This window comes from Poecile atricapillus, chromosome Z (genome assembly GCF_030490865.1).
Source record: "Poecile atricapillus isolate bPoeAtr1 chromosome Z, bPoeAtr1.hap1, whole genome shotgun sequence".
In the NCBI taxonomy this organism is placed as follows: Eukaryota; Metazoa; Chordata; class Aves; order Passeriformes; family Paridae; genus Poecile; species Poecile atricapillus.
Window position 1 is genome coordinate 73743369 of NC_081289.1, and position 21056 is coordinate 73764424.

At 38.6% G+C, this 21056-nt stretch overlaps 1 protein-coding gene across 1 annotated transcript in view; it reads right to left on the reverse strand.

Moving 5' to 3' along the window:
* CAMK4 (calcium/calmodulin dependent protein kinase IV) overlaps positions 1-21056 on the reverse strand; it is a 154141-nt gene that overhangs the window by 36739 nt on the left and 96346 nt on the right. The window contains exon 5 of the mRNA XM_058827964.1: positions 11072-11144. Coding sequence (XP_058683947.1) covers positions 11072-11144 — 73 coding nt within the window. The remainder of the gene's footprint in view (positions 1-11071; positions 11145-21056) is intronic.

The following is a 21056-nucleotide window of genomic DNA, read 5'->3' on the forward strand; positions in this document are numbered from 1 at the left end:
CTATGCTGGGCACAGTGAGGAAGGGACCAGACATTTGAGAACTGGTGAGGATTTATGGCCTCCCACCCTTCATCCTTTTGCATTTATTGATCAACCCAAAAGTATAAATGCAGCTATCACTAGATAGGATTACAGGAGGAATGACACAGAAGGTCCCTGTGGTCTCTGACATGCCCCAAAAGGCATCCCTGTCCCTCTGGAAGATAACCCCCTTCCCCATGTGCAGCTTAGAGCTCAGACAAAATACAAACTACTTTTCCTAATCAGAAAAAAAACGTGGACTCCCCCTGAGTGCTGCAATGGTAACAAGCCAAGATCATGCTTCAGCAGCAGAACAAGAAGCAGAGTCAGGAAGGTCAGTGATCAACACCTCTGCAGCCCCTGTTGGAAGAAGCACACACCCTGCTGGGTACACAGTGCTTTTCATTCAACATTCTTGATGAGTAGGCTCCTGTGGGGTCTTAAGGGTCTCATGTTTGAATGGCTGCCAGGCTCTTTTCATCACCTCTGGCTGCAGATGAGAATTTTTATAGGGGCTGCGTCAGAGATCATTTTAGTTGACTTTAAGGTCATTTTAGCTGGTCTTTAAGGGAGGGCAGTGATGAAGGGGTTTGTTCTTCTGGTAACTGGTGGGAGGTCCAGCAGGGAAATCTAATGATCAACCTTATTTTTCTGGTGTCATTCCTTCTTATATGTCCAAAGTTGAATGAAAGGATCTCAGCCAAAGGCCCCTGCCAAGTTTACAACACAGCAGCTCTGAAAGAAAACTCAGCTCTCCAAGGCAGATTGTTAGTGTTTGAAAAAAATAGTCTAGTGAATTACTTCTTTTCTTTTGCTTAGCTGTGCCTTATCATATAAAATCATTTCTCTTTCTTTGCCTAGATCACAGATACCAGCCCTGTGATTTTATGCATATGACTCAAATTGGAAGCTGACAGAAAGCTATGAACTGGTCCATGACTTTTCATTATTTAAATACATTGATCCGTATTTAATGCAGAAAACAAACAAAGAAACAAAGATAAAAGGTAACACAAAACAAAGTCCAGGAAGAACAGTAAGTAATGTAGTAATAGATTAAGGGATGAATAATTTACTGTCAAAGAGCCACATGCCCATTCTGTGTAACATCATATCGAGTACATAAAATCTGAAGAGTGACAGCATTTAATGAACCTGTTCTTTCAACACATTAAAGGCTTTCTGGGGAAAACAGGGTCAAATGAGTTGCAGATCTAAATCCAGCCAGCTCTGGCACTTCCTTTTGGGGAATCTGGCACAGGCTGGAGCATGAGGAGCTCTGCAGCCCAGGGCTGTGGAGACCACCCTGCCAATGCCAGGCTGCTGCCCATCACCTCCAAAGCCTGAGGTGTGATGTGAGCCACAGAGCACAGGTGCACCATGGAATAGTCCCAGTGTGTGATCCTGAACTCAGATTACTGGGTTACCTGCAACAAACCTCAAAAAGACCTGCAAAATAGACATGTTTTGCTGGCTATTTCAATTTTTAATTGCCAACTAGCTCTCCTGCAGCAATGTTAACCCAACTATATCACTCTTCTGCTTATCTTATCCAGTAGTTTGGAAAGTACCCTTATTATGTTATTTAAGCAGTTATTTCTTCATTACCACTAAGACACAACTATAAAAATCTGTTGTGCATTCCTGAAACACATGCTCAAAGATCTTCTCAGACATAACTGCTTCAGTCTGCTGCCTCCTTAGGATGAGCAGAGATGGGGGGAAATGCAGCAAGTCTGGAAAGGAAGAAGGTCTGTACTGACTCAACAGGGGATCCCCCACAGACCCCTACTTGGAAATTAAGCCTAGGACAGTGGGAGCTGGAACACCTCCACTGATAACACTAGTGACAACCCAGCACAGGAGCCATCCTGCAGTCTCACATGGAAACAACTGCAAAAACATGTAGGGCTGGAAATGGTTATTTTATATGCAAGTGACATACTGGATCTTACCCTTCCTGCAAAAAAAACCAAAAACACCACACAGGTATTTAAAAGCAAAGTATATCAGATTTTTCTCTACATGTTACCAGATTTTTCTTCACATGATCTGATTAGAGAATTCAAAGCTTACTAGAGATTGAAGCTTCTAATTTTATTTGTGGATTTATAAATTTAATTTTTGACAAGTTTGCCTTTCTAGACAACCATACATTCAAAATTATTGCAAGGACTTATGCTTTCACAGAAAACCAGATGAATCCTTCAAAATAGTGAGATATCCTCTGATTTAAGAGTATTTTGTCTGAAACTATGTTGTTCTTATTAAAAAAAAAAACTGGCTTAGTCTGCTCCCTCCAACTAATAATTTTTCAGACTATTGAATAATTTCAAATGCATTTTACAAGAAACTAAAACATTACCAACCATCTCTCTCACTAGGTGGAAAAAATTAAGCAGCCAGAAGAAGAGATCTTTTTTAGTCCTGTCATCAAGGAAAATGCTACAAGACAAGACATTCATTCCATATACATCTGAATGCTCATGTGGTGCTCAGACTAAAGACACTTTAATGAAGCACCCTCTCAGAATTCAGGAAGAAAGAACTCTCATTTATGAGAGACATGGAGCTGCCAAATTTCTCTTTTCTGAGTTCATTCAATTATTCATCCTTCTAGACAGCCTCAAGTGCAAACATATTCCAGGGTGGTTGTATCTTCACAGAAAACCATGTTGAACTTTTTGTTGGCAACAATGTTCCATACCACATATTATCAAATCTTTATGGAATTTTAGATTAAATCTTGATTTTTAAATGAAGGACATAGTTTTAACAGATTTTATTGCATGCTTTTTCAAGTTCCTTATAAAAAATCCATCATTGTATCAAACAGAAAGATATAAGAATACCAGTGAAGCAGGCACAGTCAGAAGGAAAAGGACCAATTTGCCACACTGATAATTTATTTTATCTAACCCTACAGTTGTTAGATTCTGCCCACTAAAATATAATTCAGAATTATAATATTTTATGACCATAAAGTATGATAATAATTACAAAATACAATGATATGTTATAGACAGGAAACCACAAAGGTAAAACAAAGCAACTTTAAAACACAAGAAATAAAATATTCATAAGTTTATTTCCTGACAGACAGTATGCTGAATTTCTGCTATTGCTGCTCATGGACTCAGCTGATCAGAGTATTTGGAAAAGCTGATTTCAATAATGAAATATAGGGTTTGTTAACGCTCCAGGTGCTTCCCATCCTTACTATTGCTCAAGAACTTGTGTCAGAAAATACAACAAATTCCTCACACCCAGCACTGTTCACCAAACAGTCAAATTTGTCAATGTCCAGAAATCAGAATGTCAGAAATTGACTGTGTGGTTTTTTTCAGGCACCATCCAACACAACTCCTGAAAAACCAAAAAAAAGGTGAACCAAGGTGACACCTGTTTCGTGTCAGTACCTCATCTCACTCTTTCTAGCTCATCAAGTGCAGTCATCCACTCCAGTCTAATGAAGTGGTGAGTGTGGGGTGCTGATTGCTGAAAACTTTGGCTTCAATATCCACCCCTGCTATCTTCCAACATGGAAGTCTGTGTAAAGCTCAGCTGAGTGTGTGAAATTTCAAGTCTTGGCACTCACTGGATTTGCTGACAGATACAAAAAAAATGGAGGTAAAAGTATTCAGAAAGCATTCTTCACATGCCAGAAAACAAGTGTGACAACATTATGTAAACCAGTCACTCAGAGACATAAAAATCATCAGGAAATAGTAAATTAAAAAGGAGAAAACCAGATGCATTAGAAGTTCCAAAATATCCACAGTTGCTGACATTTCAGGGGATCAATTCAGGATCTTGAAAGATTAAATGAGGAGTCTCGATTCACTCAGCAGGACCAGAGAAATGAAGCTACCAAACTGAAATAATGATACATTTTTACGTAGCTTATTTAAGAGGGAACAGTGTCAGTCAATCTTAGTTTATGACAACTCCTTGGCATGACAGGAATCTCCCCCAAAAAGGCCAGAAATTCTCTCACTCTTTTTTCAAATCACAGACATGGGGGTTCTGGTAAGTTTCCACACAACCTAATGAAAAAAAAATGCAATTTTGTAAACAGTTGTTCTGCTAAGAGGCTGCTAACTTAGTCAGTCTAGTACTATGAAATTGGAGGTACAAAGTTGCACAAGGCTATAATAATACTACTGTGTAATTGTTTGGCAACTGGTTTTCTTTTCACGGGTTCTCTTGTAATTTACTCCTGAAATCAATATCTCTTTATTCCTTGCCATCATTACTGATGCATGAAGAGCAAGACACAAGGAGAGAAGCCTGTCCTTGCTTAGTCCTACAGGCATAGTTGGCTCAGGAAAAAGGAAAACACAGTCCTGGAGGCCTGGGTGGAAGAGTTTCCTTAGGCTTCAGTAAATCTTTCTGGGGATAAAGCAGTGACTTCTACAAAGGTGCTTCTATTTTAATATAACATTTCACCGGCTGCCTTTCAATCTTTAGAGAAATACTGCAGTATGTATCTGCACCACTATCACTTTACCAAGGCTGCACAGTTTGCATGAAGGGCAGCAGCTACTGGTGGCACTGCTGCAGTGTCAATTAACAATTCTTCTTTTCATGCACAGCTGGGTGGTTTTCTGCTCTGGTATGCCCTCTAGGGCAATTCCTGACACCTCCTCATTCTTCGTCACTCCTTGACTCTTCCGGTAGCATCCAGCTGCTAATCTTTTACTATTTCTACACAGTATGTGAGGATCTCAGGATGCTTGAGGAGCTTCTCCAACTCAGAAGCCGTCAGAGCCCTGCCAAGCTCATGTAGCAACATGTACTTTTTGGAGCTGCAGAATGTACAGTGTGTCCCACAGGAACAGGTAATTGAGTGCCCTATCACTGCATTACATTTTGCAAAATACATGCAATAAAGATTATTTTAATAAAAGGAGTATTAGTAGTTTAAGGTCTGAGGTAGAGTCTTTTTCCTTTGCTTGTGCTTATTAATTGCTAATGTTGTGCTGGCTAAAGTGTGGAAGAGCAATGTGTGGCTGTTGAAAGACAAGACTCAGCTCTCACAGAGCTGGCTTCCTGTGCTATTCCCCCTCTAAAGGAGATGACCAGGCCTTCACCAAACAATGCCTCAAGAATTAGTGAATCAGGCAGATAGACTCAGCCCTTGGATGGTTTCAGCACTCCCTTCACACAGTGTTTTCAACAATCCATCTTATAAAAAAGAAGGCACAGGAAAATTGTCCATCTCCCTCAGATGAACTGGGAAATGGTCAAATCCCTGAGTCCCCAGTCAGTTCTTAGACAGCAATTTCCCTACAAATGTCAATCTCTTGGGCTAAGTATCAGCTACTTACTCAAACACAGCATCATTTGACATTGTATTTGTGGTGTGCTGAGAGTTAAAAGAAGTGCTAATTAGTCACTTTCATTGTTACTTCCAAATATTTTCCAAAATTAATACTGTAGTGGTGTGTTTCCAAAACAAGAGAAAGACAGCTCACTTAATGAAAGCATAATTTCAAACAGTAATCAGGCAAATATGACCCTGACTTTTTCCTGCATTGGACATTAACTGCAATACAGTAAATCAGCTCACTCCATTTCCTCTATTAGTGATAATAGCAAAATACAATACTCTCATTTCCTCATTGCTGATGGCAGCATTTCTGGGCTCGTTTGATTGTAACTCTTCTTCAATATGTGTGCTGCAAGAGGAACCTCGTGCTCAGCTAAAAACAGATCTCAAAAATATTTTTGAAGATATAATTCTGGATCAAGGTACTGATAAATCCAGTTAGTGTGATAAGAAGTCCCACTCTGTTATCCTCCTCACAATTTAAGTACATTGATAACAAGAAAAAAAATAGTTTAAAATCTGTTTACAACAAACATGAAAAGCAATCAAATGTAAGCTTGCAAAATTATGAACCTATTCATTAAGAACACCTTCATCCCCTAAGCAGATTATGCTGTGCATGGAACCATGCTTCAGAGACAGCACATTTGAAACACACATGCATTTCTCTCCCAGGCAGGGGCAGCACTTCAAGTGGTTTCTTACATAACATGTCAGTTTAGCTACTTGCTTATTTGTTCCTAACAGCAGTGTGACAGAAGAGTCTTCCAGGGCACTGATGAAGCCCCTGTTGAAATGTTGTCACCAAATGGAAGAAAAGCTTCCATGCAGTCATCTCTGTACATAATGTGTTAAACCACCCCTCTCCAAGAAGATTCGCCTTCAAGCCCCACAAACAAATCTTGAAGAAAGAAGCATTTTGTGCCTAGACTAGATCAAATAAAAATTATCTTTTATTTAATAAAAACCCAACAACAATGCCGTAGAATGGGCAGATGTTGTTATTTCTTACTACAAGTCATTAAATTGTACACCATGCCTATGGCAATACTCCCAGTTCAGGGAAGAATTAATGTAATTGACCTGCAAAACACATCCTGATATCAATCCAACCATCAGTCCTTGCCTGCTTTCACTGTATTATAAGAGACAATGCAAGCAAACAATAGATTCTCCCTTTATTTCACTCCTCCTCTATGTCAGACATTCTGCCTTGATATCCAGGGTTTATTTTGCATGTGAGGCATGTTTTATTATAGAAGTCCTTTTTGGAAATATTGCTAGAACCTCTTTATTCTGCAGTCTAATACAACTGCTACTAAAGTAGTGTTTATGCTACTTCAAGAGGCTATGATCCTGTAAAAAGGAGAATGGTGGAAGTGGACCACACCCCCAGGGAATACAGTAAAATACCAATAATCCTTTGCAAATTCCTTCTCTTATGGTATCAAGCATTCATCCTCAGCAGCAACCACATAGCTAAAGACACACCGAATCTGGCCTAAACCTGCAAGCTTCTTAAATTACACTTTAAAGTAAACATACAGAAAACTTGGCAGAAGAATTTTGCATTTCCCTTTGTTTCCCCCTCAGAAAAGCAGGACTTGGTGGGTAGTCTTAGATCACAACAGTGGCTGTTTCTTAACTTCCTCCTTATGGATAAAAACACTTATGCCAGGAACACACTCAGAAAGCCACTCTATTGCCAGAGGGAGGATGGAAAACACTCAGGATTCATCAGTGAATGGGGAGAAATCTGAAGGTACAAATGCCTCTTCAATTGAGAAGAAAATCCTTTTCAAAATCTTCTAAAGAGAAGTCAATGTTCTTCAATATCTTTAATCAAGCGTAGGACTTTTCTTCCTCCATAGAGTATTCCCAAATTTTGCTACTATTTTAGACAACTCTTTGTCCTCTCTTGTAATACCTAGGCATCCCTGCCATCTTCTTCTGTGAATTTTGACTTAATTTTCTACAGAACTGAGCTCCGGGTTTCTTCCCAATTCTTATCCTTTTATCTGGTGTGCCTTTTTAGCCTTTGCAAAGTATATATTGATAATGTAACACATTTGCCTTGTTCAGAACTTAAGAAACCTATGATAATCACACCTCAGTTAAGTTAACCTTGTAGCTGGTGGTTAAAACAAAAATATATTCACTGTCTCTATCTCCAGCAAGAACTAACTCAACGATTACATAGAAAAAAAAGAGAAACCTCTGCATAATCTTTATCTCTCACATAATTTTCTTTGAATGGCAAACCCCCCAAATATAAATTTTCTTAATTCTTATCCTGTCTTTAGAAGTCTGATTAGCTCATTTGGATTAAGCTCTAATTGTCAGACAGACCAGTGCTTCAGAGTTTGTAAATATGCTTGCAAGCTGCATATTTTTAAGTAGGTTCTTACCTACTAACATACAGTTCATTATTGGAGAGATCAAAATTCTCTGAAATGAATAGAGACCTTTAATCCAGATTTTCTCTCTCAAACCTGCAAGTTGCTTAAGTGTCCTCAGGCTTTGCCACCATACCTGACAATTCAGCATTCTCCCTGTGAATTTATGACAAGGATCTGAACAGAAGTGCAAATCTATAATGAAGCTTGAAATGGTAAAAAATTTAAATTAAAAAATAGAAACTGAGGGAGTCCCACATATAACTTCAGGAAAATGTTCCCATCTAGACAAGATAATGGGCAGTCTAAGAAAACAAATTACTGTAAAATTTGATGGGAAATTAATTTAGAAATGGATGAGTTCAAAACTACATACAGTATGTATGCTCGTAACTACCCTAAATACAAAAACTAAACTGTTATACTTAATTTTGAACTTAAATGTATTGAAAAGAGTAATTTAACGCCTAAGCAGAAAGTTATCCCTTTGACAATAATGCAGAGCAGGTAAGAAGGAACAGCATTTACTTTTAGTGACAAACAGAACATTTTAAAATACACATTAAAAAAAAAATCACTGTAATTTTGTAAAGTTTGATCAGCTAAAAAATAGGTGCGTGTTCTTCTCTTCAAGAAGTGTGCAATATTCCTCTTGTGACCAATCTTTTGAGGACTACTTGGATACCAGAATATCGAAAACTCATTCTGCAAGATAGCCAATGAAGATCTGGCCTCAGGACATCTACATGCAGGAATTCATTCATTACAAAAAAAATTAAGGAAAACTGCTACTAGAGTAAGTATGCAAGTAGACCACACTGCATGCAACTCATTCCCTGAGAGGAGAGAAAGGACAATAGTGTGACAAGAGAGACTGCCCTCAAATGCCTCCTCTTTAGGCATGAAACTCATTCATGGAATCATGGGATTCCATCTCATCTCCCTGTGCTGTCAGGTAGCAACAAACCCTCTCTGTCTGCTTTGAACAGCAAATCACAAGGGCTAAAGGGATGAACACTGGTTTGACTGACTTTTGTACCTTGACTTTTTATTTTATGGATTAAGTTATCTCCCAGCTTGAAGAACAGTGAAAGAATAATGGAAAAGGCAAAAATGCAGAAGAGAGGGCAAAAAAATCTGATGTGTTTCCACTAAGGGCAAATACAGTCACCAGCTGGGAACTCCAGACCAGATGTAAATAGCAGACAGTCATGAAAAAGGCAAAATGAATGTGGAGGTCTTCAAAACAGTACTGGTTTTGGTTTTTTCTCTGATTTAGGGATGACAGATGTCTGTCATATATTTATGATGATTTGTGACATGAAGATTCACATTAATCTGTGTGCTACTCTGTCTGCTTGATTAATTCTTGGTAAGCCAGTAAGAGTGTGGCTTACAGGTATTCAGGTATTACAAAAACCAGACAGACCTAGAAACTTTATGGTTTAGTCTGTTATTTAGTCCATTTGCTTTAACAATTTCAAAAGGAATTGAATAAAAAATGCTTATGTGCTTTTAAAATATGACTCTACACTTCTCATTAAATCCTTAGAAGTGTGTCATAAAAACCTTTGCTATATGAAGACATAATACCTCCTCATGTTCATGATCCACTGCAAGGACAGATCCATGACTATAGCAACAGCCCTGGACAGGGGCCCTAAAAAACATTTAGTTCAAGAGAGGTCAGCAAAAGGAGGGCTGGATGCTGCTTTTTCAAAGAGCAATTTATAAAAATCACATAGGTCAAAAAGCCTACATGGTGCCAGAAGGGTATTCACTAGCATTGCCTATTGTACAAATTGTACAAATATTTGGTTTTAAGAATGATCTATGGATACATTTCTTTTTATTTTGAAAAGATTATTCTGCTGCAGCTACAGTTTCCAGTTTCTAATAATAACTCCTGTTCTGCTCATGAACACCATTCTGTCAAGTTTATAGCCCAAATCTATCAGAGTACTTCAGCAGGTCTGCAAAGATCCCAAGCTGAGAACTGCCACTTCCACAGCTTTTCCCTCTTTGGCTCAGATGTTCAGCTGTAAGAGCAGAAGTCAATACACTTTATCCTAGTCAAGGATCTCGTACAAGGAACCATAGAAATCCTAATTATTGCTCATATAAGAATCAGCTTTTCAGTTTTCAGTTTTCATACATCACTGTTGATTTCAGCAAGCTATTACAACTGTTAGAAGCTGAAGATTTTTCTCTTGTTTCTGGCTTTAAAATAAAGAGCTTAAACATCTTCTGAAATATGTTTCAGCAAAACTTAATCATAATTTTTTTGGTAAAAGAATGTTAAATAATGCAGAGCCATCTTAACTGGGGCACTTGAACTGAAAGAAAAAATTAGAAATAAAATAGTCATTTGAGCCAATTTTAAAACTTTATATAAATGCATTAGGATGTGCTGTAAAATACATAAGTTAGATTTCTTTGGATGAGAGTTACACAATAAACATCAGATCATTCAAAAGGGATCATGAAGTGAACATGCATGGCCTTGCAGTATGTGCAATTAGTGTTTTAAACACCAGTTCTCACATCTTATTTAGTGTGAGCAGGCTCACATATTTGTTACCTTTGATGATAACTTTGTTATCATCCCAGGTGAACGTGCCCAGATTGGCTCATTACTTCTGATGAACCGAATTATTGCTGTAACCAGTAATCTTCTGGTCTCTAGACCCCTTCTGCAGAGGCCAGTCACCACCACAACAAGTCCTTTTCTAAGACAGCTCCTTTATGCTGAATCTCCACAGATGGCCTGTATTGCACCTTCCTTACCACTAACATCCTTCAAATGAGCTCTGACCTCTCTTTCCCCTGTCCAACACGTCCCCCCTCTTCTGCACTGGAAGTGAACAGAACTAACACATACACTGGACACGGGACAAATCAATTTCTTAAGTATTTCCCCAGCATCTGATTGCTGTTTTGGAGAACATCTGGTGTGAAATCAGATGGAAGAGCTACAGGTGACTAAGAAGCACAGAATATGTACAGAAGTGCTGTATGTAAACACTAGGAGCCTTCCTCAAGAATCTACATACCTTTCTCTAAGTGATAGAATGTGAAATTGTTGTATAAAAATCCCAGTGTTTGATAAAGAGGAAGAAGGTATATTAGAAGCTGCACAAGCTATTGGAAACAATTATTATTCTGCTCTCTCCAGCAATACTGTCATTCTGATTGAAGTGCAATTCTTCGAAGTGTCACCGATTACCTTAAAAATGCACACTGCCTCTTTCACACAAGTATTTATTGAGCCACCATGGATGACAGATCAGGTGCTGAGCATGAGATGCCAGATAATACTCACAGAAACTGCCTCCAGGATTTGTTTGACAGCATCAGCAGCATCTCGTTCACTGTAATACCCCTTTTCCACAATCCTACAGAAAAAAGCAATACAATTAAACATTGAGATGAATAAAGAGTGAAGGTAGATGCTTCTTTCCAAAAAATGAAATCGCAAGCAATCAAATTTAAATATGTCCAGGATAGTGGAGTGTCCCCAAGAGACTAGAAAACAACCCATTTGCAATTTAAGCTACCTTTGATTTCCAGTTAAATGAAAGACAAGAGGTAAAATATCAACTGGATAAGATGCTCATAGTATATGTACACATTCAGTTCAAAGTTTTTAAAACTTTCGACACTCAAGGAATCAGAATTACTGAAAGACAAAACTATTCAACATTTAGGAACTGATTTTTCATTTTCATGTTTAACTTAAGCCCCTCCCCCCCAGTTATTTAGTTAATTAGATAGATACTAAGTCATTAAACAAAAGCACTATGCTATGTAAGATCTATGTATGCTACATAGATCTGAATTATTCAGGAGAAGAAGTTGGCATAAAAGTTTACTAGTTTCAAATTATCTCTCAAGTGTGATGGGCCGAACAGCTGTCTTTTTTTACCCTATCAGTAGAAAACTATATGCAAAGAAATATAGGTTTTTTACAATTAAAGCTCTGTTTTTCTTTCAGAAATGCTACTTTTTCTTACAGAGTCAGCAGCAGACACCGATTTGCACAATGACATACAAGCAGTTAACAGAAGAAGTATCTATCATTAAGGTATCACAATACACTATTTAAGACACTAAACAGTCTTTTTACTAACGTTTTTAACTGAGCATAGTATTTGTGAATTACAATAATTCTCCCTCAGAGAATTACCTTAAAGGTCAGATTTTTGATCTGAAGTCTTGATATTTTTACTGAATTAATTTTTCAAAGCTTAAGAAAACATAGACAGATATTGCCTAGAAACAGAACCTGTGGTGCCTACAAGACATTTTATGAAATGATTTTCTGCAAGCAGACAAGGCAGTTTTATAAACCAATATCCTAAAATCCCCATGAAGCAGCACAGCAAGGAACCTTTAATGTCAGAAGTCACTGGAAAGACCTTCTGCCCCAAGACCCATAAAAATATGTGATATAAAATATGAAAAGGCTCTGCTGGTGGCAGGAAGGCTATCCTTCTTTCTCCCCACTGCTCCTGCTTTGCAGGAAGTTTTTATCACTTCTTTTACTGAAATAACAGATTCATGTTGAGTTACCATCAGCACAGCTCCTCACAACTTCACAAAACTGAGAGGAAAGGTGTGACTAGTGTACATTTGAAAATCATTGCTTTATACTCATTAGAGGATCAAGTGATTAGAAGTAAGAAACAATGCAAAGATAGCACTCCACACCAGAAACAGAGGCAACAGGCATGACACTGTGGAAAGCAGTCTACACAGGGATATTCCTAATCACTTGCAATTACTTTACCTTTACACTTTTGTGTTCACAGAGAGCTGAGTCTATTCCTGTGGCAGCAGTAACAGCAAGAAATCCCTCTAAAGCAGTTCTTCTATTTCATCATTATTTCTTTGCAGCGTAATTGGTTGGGATTATTTCTAGAAGGTTGTTTGGTTTGGGTTCTTTGAGTTTTTTGGCAACCCTTTAGCTGTCATGCCATATGCACTGCTTTAACACCTTTGGTTTTTTTGTTCCTTCAGTCCTTCTCCTGTTCTGGTCATCTGTTTACACCATTAGGGAGAGCTTTACTGGAAGTTATCACCATAAGGGGAAAACAAAGCAAATCTTACTCACTTATGTTATTATATTATATTAGGCTTACATTATATTAGGCTTTTAGCCTGAAGTATAGGGAAGAGTTTACAAAAACCTAGAAAAGACGCAATAAAATGCTCCATTATACTTGAAGGCTAGATTACTCCTTAGCCATTTCAGACTGAATTATCTTCTTCTGTTAGATTACATTGTGAGACCTGAGCCCCAGTGATGCTCTTGCTTAGTTACTGATTCCCCTGTATACACTGGCTTTGCTTCCTCCTCCTTTTTAATTCAAATGGAGTATTTTGTTTCAGCCAGGTGTACCTGCCTGCAGCACCCACCCTGCCCCACGCACGGAATCCACCAGGTGCAGGATACCCTTGTGAACCTGACCTCAGAAATGCATGAGGCAGGTTCCAGGGCTTAAAGAGTATTTAGAATACTCTGGTTTTCCAACATATCTCAGACTAAGATCAGAGAAATATGAAGTAATGCAGTTACAATTCGATTTACATTTCTCCCTAAATAAAAAAAAAAAAAATTCTCTTTCTACAGTGTGGTACCTTAGCCTTTGCTCTGAAACACATAAACCAGGGGAATGAAAAAAAAACCAACCAACCATTAAAGGCAGTCTGTGGCTTTGTTTTTTCCTCTACTCATCAAACTCAAAGAAAAGAGGAGCTTCCTGTAAATGCTTAGCCAATGCTAATTACCAGACCACTGGACACAAGGGACAAATCAAAGAGACACTCAAGACTGCCCCTTGACCTCAATGTGAGTTCGCATTGACTTAGACAATATATGCTGAAAAGGATAGCATGCTGCTCTCATTATTTATATTAAATACATATCAGAAGAAGCACACAGACCTTGTAGGTGAAGACTCATAATTTACACTTTAAAATAAATAAATGTGATGAAGTGTGGGCCCATGTTTCTGGAAAGCAATAAAAAACAACTGTAGAAATATTGTGCAATGTACTGGGCCCACCTGCCAATGCTACAGGTGAGTAACATGCACTGGCAAGCCAATTACAGATTATGTCATATTGAGTTAACTTTCCAGTTTTTCTGAAGTCTAGAATTCAGACACACTGAGAATAGAAAACTTACTCTTATTCAATAATAATTTAGCAAATAGAAAACCTAATATTTTGTGATGGCAATAAATGAAAAAAGACATATTATACCCTTTCTACAGATGAACATTTATTTCTAAGGGTACTCTGATTTAGAACTAAAACCTGTCTATAAGGCAGTAAGGAGGAGTACTGAAATATTATTCTGTAGTTTAGGTCATACAGTAATGCTGGGGGATCATTAGTGTCTTTATTTTTTGCATCCTCCCTGCAATAGTTTACACAAGACAAATGATAGGTGTGCCAGCAAGACTCCTACCTGAGACCAATGAGTCTTCCTTAAAAGGATTCTTCAAATTCAGACTGTAGATTAACAATGACTCATTGCCCTTTTTTCTATAATGGGTAGGAAACCTGCAGAATACCTTATTTCACTATTATTGAAGCAAATCCCAACTATTTATTACAGGATGATCTTTGACAAAACTGTGTGTGAAGGAAGATTAAGCCTTTGCTGAGAGGAAAGAGAAAGATAGGAACAGCAGCAATAAGGAACTAATTAAATATTCTCTTTGACATGCAAATGAAAGAGCCAGGTAGGCCAAGAGAGTGCTGGAGAGAAAAACTGAGGAAGACAGCAGGGAATCCAGAACTGCTTGAAACCATAAAAAAATGCTTGGAAAAACACTTAATTTGGTGCTGCAAGCATCCAGGAAATTTATGATGCAACTTCAAAATGAAGACACTCTAGACAGAGCAAAAATGCAGTGCCAATTTGTGTAGGATTCCTTTTTCATGGTTATGCATACACGTTTATTGAAATATGCTGATCCAATTGCCTGCACCTTTATATGTCAAGACACACATTTAGCAGGGTGTCTACTAGATGGACAGCAAGTCAGAGCTTTCCCAAAGCACCACCTGACTCAATCTTGTCTTTTCAAGCACACATCACCTTATTTGAGACAAATCTGCCTCCTTCGGTATAGAGGAGCAGGGAAATACTTCTCAGGGCCCCTACTCACCTCCCTCTCCCAGTGCCAGCAGAGATGGAGATGTCCTTTGGGAGCAGCCCCAGTCCCATGGTGCTGAGACACACCCCTGCCTGCCTGAATGGCCCAGGACCCCTCAGAAATCTGTGTTATCACACTCTCTCAGCTGCTGCTGCTGCCCACAGGTGGAAGAGCCTTGCCAGGTAATGAGGCTATAACAGATTTAGCAGTGAGAAAAACCACCCTCAGCATCACACTGCCCAGCAACCATGGGGAAATGGCATAATCCATTTCTGGGGATGCATGCTCTCCTACAGATGATATTTTGGCAGCTTCCATCACCAAGCACATGTACGTGTTCAAGTGCTTCATAATTTGCACTAATCCTTGCCAGACTCCAACTGGCCTTTCCAGCATTTCTGTTCCTTGTAAGCACTCAAAGTTCTCGTGCAGTATAAATTCTTTAGTTTTGCAGATGGTTTTCAGTGTAGCCTCTGTACCATGGATTTTCAGCTCTTGCTACTTTTTTTATAATATTTCCATGTCACACATCTTCATCAGAGTCTACATCTGCAGATGCATAAACTCTTACCAGCATTCACCACACCCCTGAAACTTGCAGTGTAATTTGGGAAGAGCATGTAATCGATTTCACTCCTTTTGGGGCATTCTTCGTGGTGCTATGCTTTAATTCACTGTTTTTGTGTGAAGCCACGGAAAGCAGTGGGCCACCCCAGTAAAGGGAGGGAGGTAGTGGCCACACCTGCTCTGCAGAAACCTTGCTTCTGACAGGGGGGAAAGAAGAAGAGTGCATTCCTGCTAAGCTAAACGTATGGGACATGAAAATCAATGAGAAAATAGATGGGGAATCCCAATGCATCATTTTAGGATCCACTTTCAGAGAAGTATTAAAATTATATTGATATACAATTTTGCACTTAACTAGAACATGTTTCTGGGGATTAAGAACAAGCACATCAGGCAAGTGAAAATAATCAGTCTCCTACAAGAACAAACAAGTGAACATTTCATCAGAGGAGGAAAGGACTAGGCTTGGGGTTTGATTTTTCAAAGAGTAACAAAACAGGGGACCAGTTCTCCCCAAGTCCAGCAAGAGAAAGAGAGCTTGCACAGCTGCACTGGTAGAAAAAGAAATCAAACCCACCCAGAAACCTGCTTTGAGCAAAGAGGACACATCCAACGCCAGAGGATGCTAGGCTGAGCTAGTCACTGATAGCACACACCTCTTTGTGCAAGGTTGACAGTGCCTTGAATTCCAAGTCAGCATTTGCTGCTGCTGGTACAGTGGCAGCTCTCAGCTAAGAGTGAGGAAGGGTGGACACCCTTCCTGCTCCACAGAACCACTCTGGGCCTCTCACTGTGGCAATGCCTGAAACTTTCAGTTGACACCACTGACCCTGAGACCAAAGCCTCTTTCTCTTTTATTTTTCATTGGTCTTGGTACAACGAATATTCCTGCATTTTGAAACTCAACATGTACTCATGACTCCTACTGATCAAGAAAATTTGAAATCTTACCACTTTAACAAACTTACTTTTTCCTCCCCCATGCTTTACATGCACTACTTCTCTTATTCTTAGCTTTTCTTCTCTGCTTCCCTCCTACGTGGGCCAATCTACCCATCCTCTAGTCTTGCCTGAAATGTGAAAGTCTGCTGCTTTCCTGCCTTAACTTGTATTAGCAGTGCACATACTTATATGCAAATTAATCAAAATAGTTACTCTAAAATTCACAACATTTAGCAGTCATTTAATGTTGCTGCTATAAATACTATTCTCCACAATGTGGAGTTGGCAGCATTTGAGTATTAGCTGAATTTAGAAACATATTGTGTGGCTTGCAAAAGTCCTGCTAAATCAACTTGGCCGTCTAAGACAATAAAAATTATTATACTTTATCAGTTCCCAGCATTGTTTTGCTTTCTTTAAGTACTGTCTGCATTTGCTTTGCAGACCATCCTTTAAAACTATTGTGACATTAAAAAAAGCCATCAATCTTTTCAGGGTCATTTTCATTCTGCCTCTAGCTGGCTTTTACCCAAAACCCTTGCACTACATCTTAGCTGTGCACTGTGTCATGTGCAGTCTCAGGCAAGTCACTGCCCAAGATACATACAAGTTCTGTTCTGTTCCAATGCCAGTATGAGCTAACGATTTTAAAAATTGTTTGGTTCTATATAATAAATGTTAATTTATCTAAAATGCTTTGGTTGTCATGGAGATTTTTTTCTGAAGCTACTCAATTCTTATGCAAATTCTTGTATTTAATTAAAATGAAACTAAAAGATTTTTACAAGCTAAAGTGAGACTAAAAACCAGCAGAAACAGGAAAAGAAAATTACATTGCTCTATGCAATTGCAAAATGGCTCCCACAAGGGAGACTCTCTCAATGAATGATTCACAGATCTATTGGTTCTTGTCTGTATTGAGGTGATTTCAACTCCTGGTTGCTCTGATGCATTTGTTCAGCTGAAAAAAAGATTCTCCACATAAATATGTATGCGTTTTCCATACTATGGAATTGAAGAATAACATTTTTAAAAGTCACTCTGATTCAGAATCTCCCATATTCTACAACCATTTCCATATTCCAGAGCAGACTAGCTGTATCTGTCTCTAATGATTCAAACTGCCTGTCTGCGATCTGAAAACAGATAATCCGAAATACTGACCTGGGTTTGGATCTAACCCCTTGTGAAACAAACCAGAAGTTTTTCTTCAATACTGTGTTTAGAAATGAAATTCAGCACTGCAGTCATTCAGGAAAACTGTTTTCCCTCTATTGTTACTAAGCAAGCTGCACTGTCTGATAAATGTGGCACACAGGAGAACTTAGAAAAAGACTATGTATTTCTTATAGCTCATACTAGGATTTGTTTCCCCCTCTTTAACTTCCTACTTCCAACTCAGCATTCCTATAGCACCCACAGAATTAGACAAGTTCACCTTCCAGGAGCTTGATCTCAGAAGATATTTCAAAAAAATAGTCTTCGCTTCTAGAGGTTGTGAAGCCACTGTGCTCATGACCTGGCTGCAAGCTTCCCCTCAAAAGTTTTGTGTAACCAGCTGTGTGAGGCAATGCAACAAATGGAATTACTGAAGCATGTCACAACTGCCTGCTGAGAGGGGGCAAAGACAAGAGTCCCTGAGAGCTTGCAAAAGAAGCAGTGGACTGGGGAGGGGAAAGAGCAGCACCGAAGGCGCCAATGAAGCTGCTCTGATAGCAGCTGCTGAGTCCATAATTGGATTTCTCTGCATAGGTAAGGGTCCCATGATATGGGAAGGATGTGGGAATGTGGAGGAAATTCAATAGACAGTAACTGGCAAGTAGAAAACATAATGGGGGACAAAGGATTGCAAGGGCAAAGGAAATAGAGTTTTTCACAATCCTCTGCTGCATCAGAGTTTGCTATAAAATTTGCTTTAAAGAATAAAATAATCATGTTCTCTCTACCTGCTGGGGACAAGGCAAACAAATACTGGTTGAATTTACAGAAAAAAGTTTTTCCTAATATTGACACTGAATATGATGATCAGTCTGGAGAATCACTGGAATAGTTTACACATAAAACTACAGAGGTATTTAAGAAACAAAAGCCAAAACCATGGATGCCCAAGGATGGTGGAAAGATCCTACCTGTGTTCAGGTGACCCACCTGCCCACTCCACCCCTCCATGCCAAACAAGTGCAGCTCTAGCTGCCATGATGTTTTAAACACATTGCCCTGGAGCTCACTCTGAATCAAAGGGTTAAAAGAATTAGAAGCTAAGAATGTAGCTAGCAAGACAGAAGCAATATATTTTGATTGAGAGTTTATTCAGACGAGTAGAAACTATGTAGATGGTTAATTGTTACCATATGGGCCGGGTTCCAGCTAAGGCAATGTATTACTTGCTTGACCTGTGTTTGTAGAACAAAACAAGAAAGAGGAGCCATTGTTAAGATGAAGAAACCATAGCTGCACCTGGGCCCAGAAACCAGCCAGAACCAGGCTGGGGAGGGCTAGATCATGGCCAAGGGACCAGAGAGCCTGCCAACAAGCCAGAAATTAAAAGTTTAATGTGAGGGAGATATCCCTGACTTCATCTCAGGAGACAACTGACCCATTACAAAACCCACCTACTCATTTGGAAGAAAGACCCGTGCAAGTGTGGAAGGACTTTGAGCTCATTTTAATATGAAGTGGGGGTGGGCGGGGTTATGTAATGCATATGTATAGATGTAATGAATAATTATATGAATATATAAGATTTTCATGGATAAAAGAGGGTGAGAGCCCCATGGATTTTGCACATGACTGTGGGAGATTTCTCCTGGGTGTGCCCAGTATTGTAATAAACATATAACTTTCTAACTTTAACTTGTTAGAGAGCTTTTGTCTGTGTTTCAGCTCTGGCACATCACCTACTTCCTAGCAAGAATGAACAACTGGCCATCAAACAAACACTGGAACATAAGTCAGATTGTGTTTATATTCCTTCATGTCACAATTCCCAAAATCATGCACATTATCATTATTCAGTTCAGGATTATTTCAGGTTCACCTCTTCCAGAACCTTCTTTTGTGACCTTGGCACCTCTTAGAGTGCACAGGTCTGTGATGCATTCCTTACAACCATGGCTAAAGGTTAACACTGAACTGAGAAGTGCAATACCTAAAACATATTTGCTTTTCAGGCTTTCATTTAAAAAAAACTCCTTAATTATCTTCTAAGAAAAGCATTTCAGTGCTCTGAATATTTAGGAAAACTACTTCTTCCTAAAACATTTTGACTTCATTTTACACTCTTGTCATAATGTACATAGCAAAAAAGCAATTAAATCCATAAATGTAAAAAGCACACACATCCTAAGTGACTTCATAATTTCAGGAGAGGTGATGAATGAATGCACAGAAGACACATCATTAGCACTTGGGTCATCAGGGACTTTCTGTATGTACATATATATGTAGGGTCCAGTTTGGCTGTAGGTATATATACCTCAACACTTGTCAAAAACTCTCTGCATTTCAAAAAAAATAAGAAGTTAAAATTTGTAAATAATTAAGGAATTCAGATAAGCCTAAATCAACTTTCTAATTAATTTACCAGGTTAATTTAACTCTCCTACTTTGTCTGCCATACAGACTGTGTGTGTCTATATTACAATGCTGAGGCTGTGGCAGAAAACTGAGAATATATCTGTCAGAGAAGCTTCAATCACAAGAACCTTCTGCATTAAAAATATCTTAAAAACTAAAAACTAAAGAACTTCACAGGCACAGCCTAAAAAAGGCTTTCCCTGTTTCCAGAGTGACAGCAAATTAGGCACTGACCACCAAAAAAAAAAAAGAAGAAAGTGTAAAGGCATTATTAAAACTCTGTACAAGAACAACATACCAAATTACATTGAAAAGGCTACAAATGAGCATTAATGTACGTCTTTTCTCTGAAATTACTCGGTTTTATCATTACTGAAGCTAAATTCAAGAGAAACCAAATAAGCTACTAAGATACCAAAGAGCACTTTCATCAGAGCTCTGTGTCTTGACTTCCAGCTCCAGAGAATAATCACCGTTGGTGCAGTCAACTCACCAACCTCTGTTTATTTTTGCCAGTCCTGACTGAGGGATCTGAAATATGGTGCATGAAGCAGGGAGTCCAAAGGACTTCTCCAACCCCTGTTCAGAAGACAGACAGACTGCCCTGACATAACGAGGCCAGGGCACTGAAGGAAACAGAAGGTGCTATTCTGACACTGGCTTATAAAAGACTCCCACTTTAGCGAGTGATTAATTCCTTGACATTTTTTATATCCCTTAGCAATTTTAATTTCCAAAAGCGCAAACAAAAAGCTTTTAAAGTTCCTAAAGATTCACTATATTTTGTCCATAAGAAGCAATCATTACCACACCTCTTAAAAAGGCAAGTTCTTTAGAGTAATTAATATTTTTGTTAATGTATACTATATAAAAGAAGAGAATATGAGTTTGAACCTAGAGTTTAGAGGAAATTACATGAAACTTGAAATGGAAGTGAGTCAAGAGACTGTCAGCTGTAAGTGCTATTTTTAGATGTTGTTTAGCACTTAATAGTAAGATGAAAGAGGAAACAGAAGAGCCTGTGGTCAAGACGCCAAAGTCAAAAACAAGAAT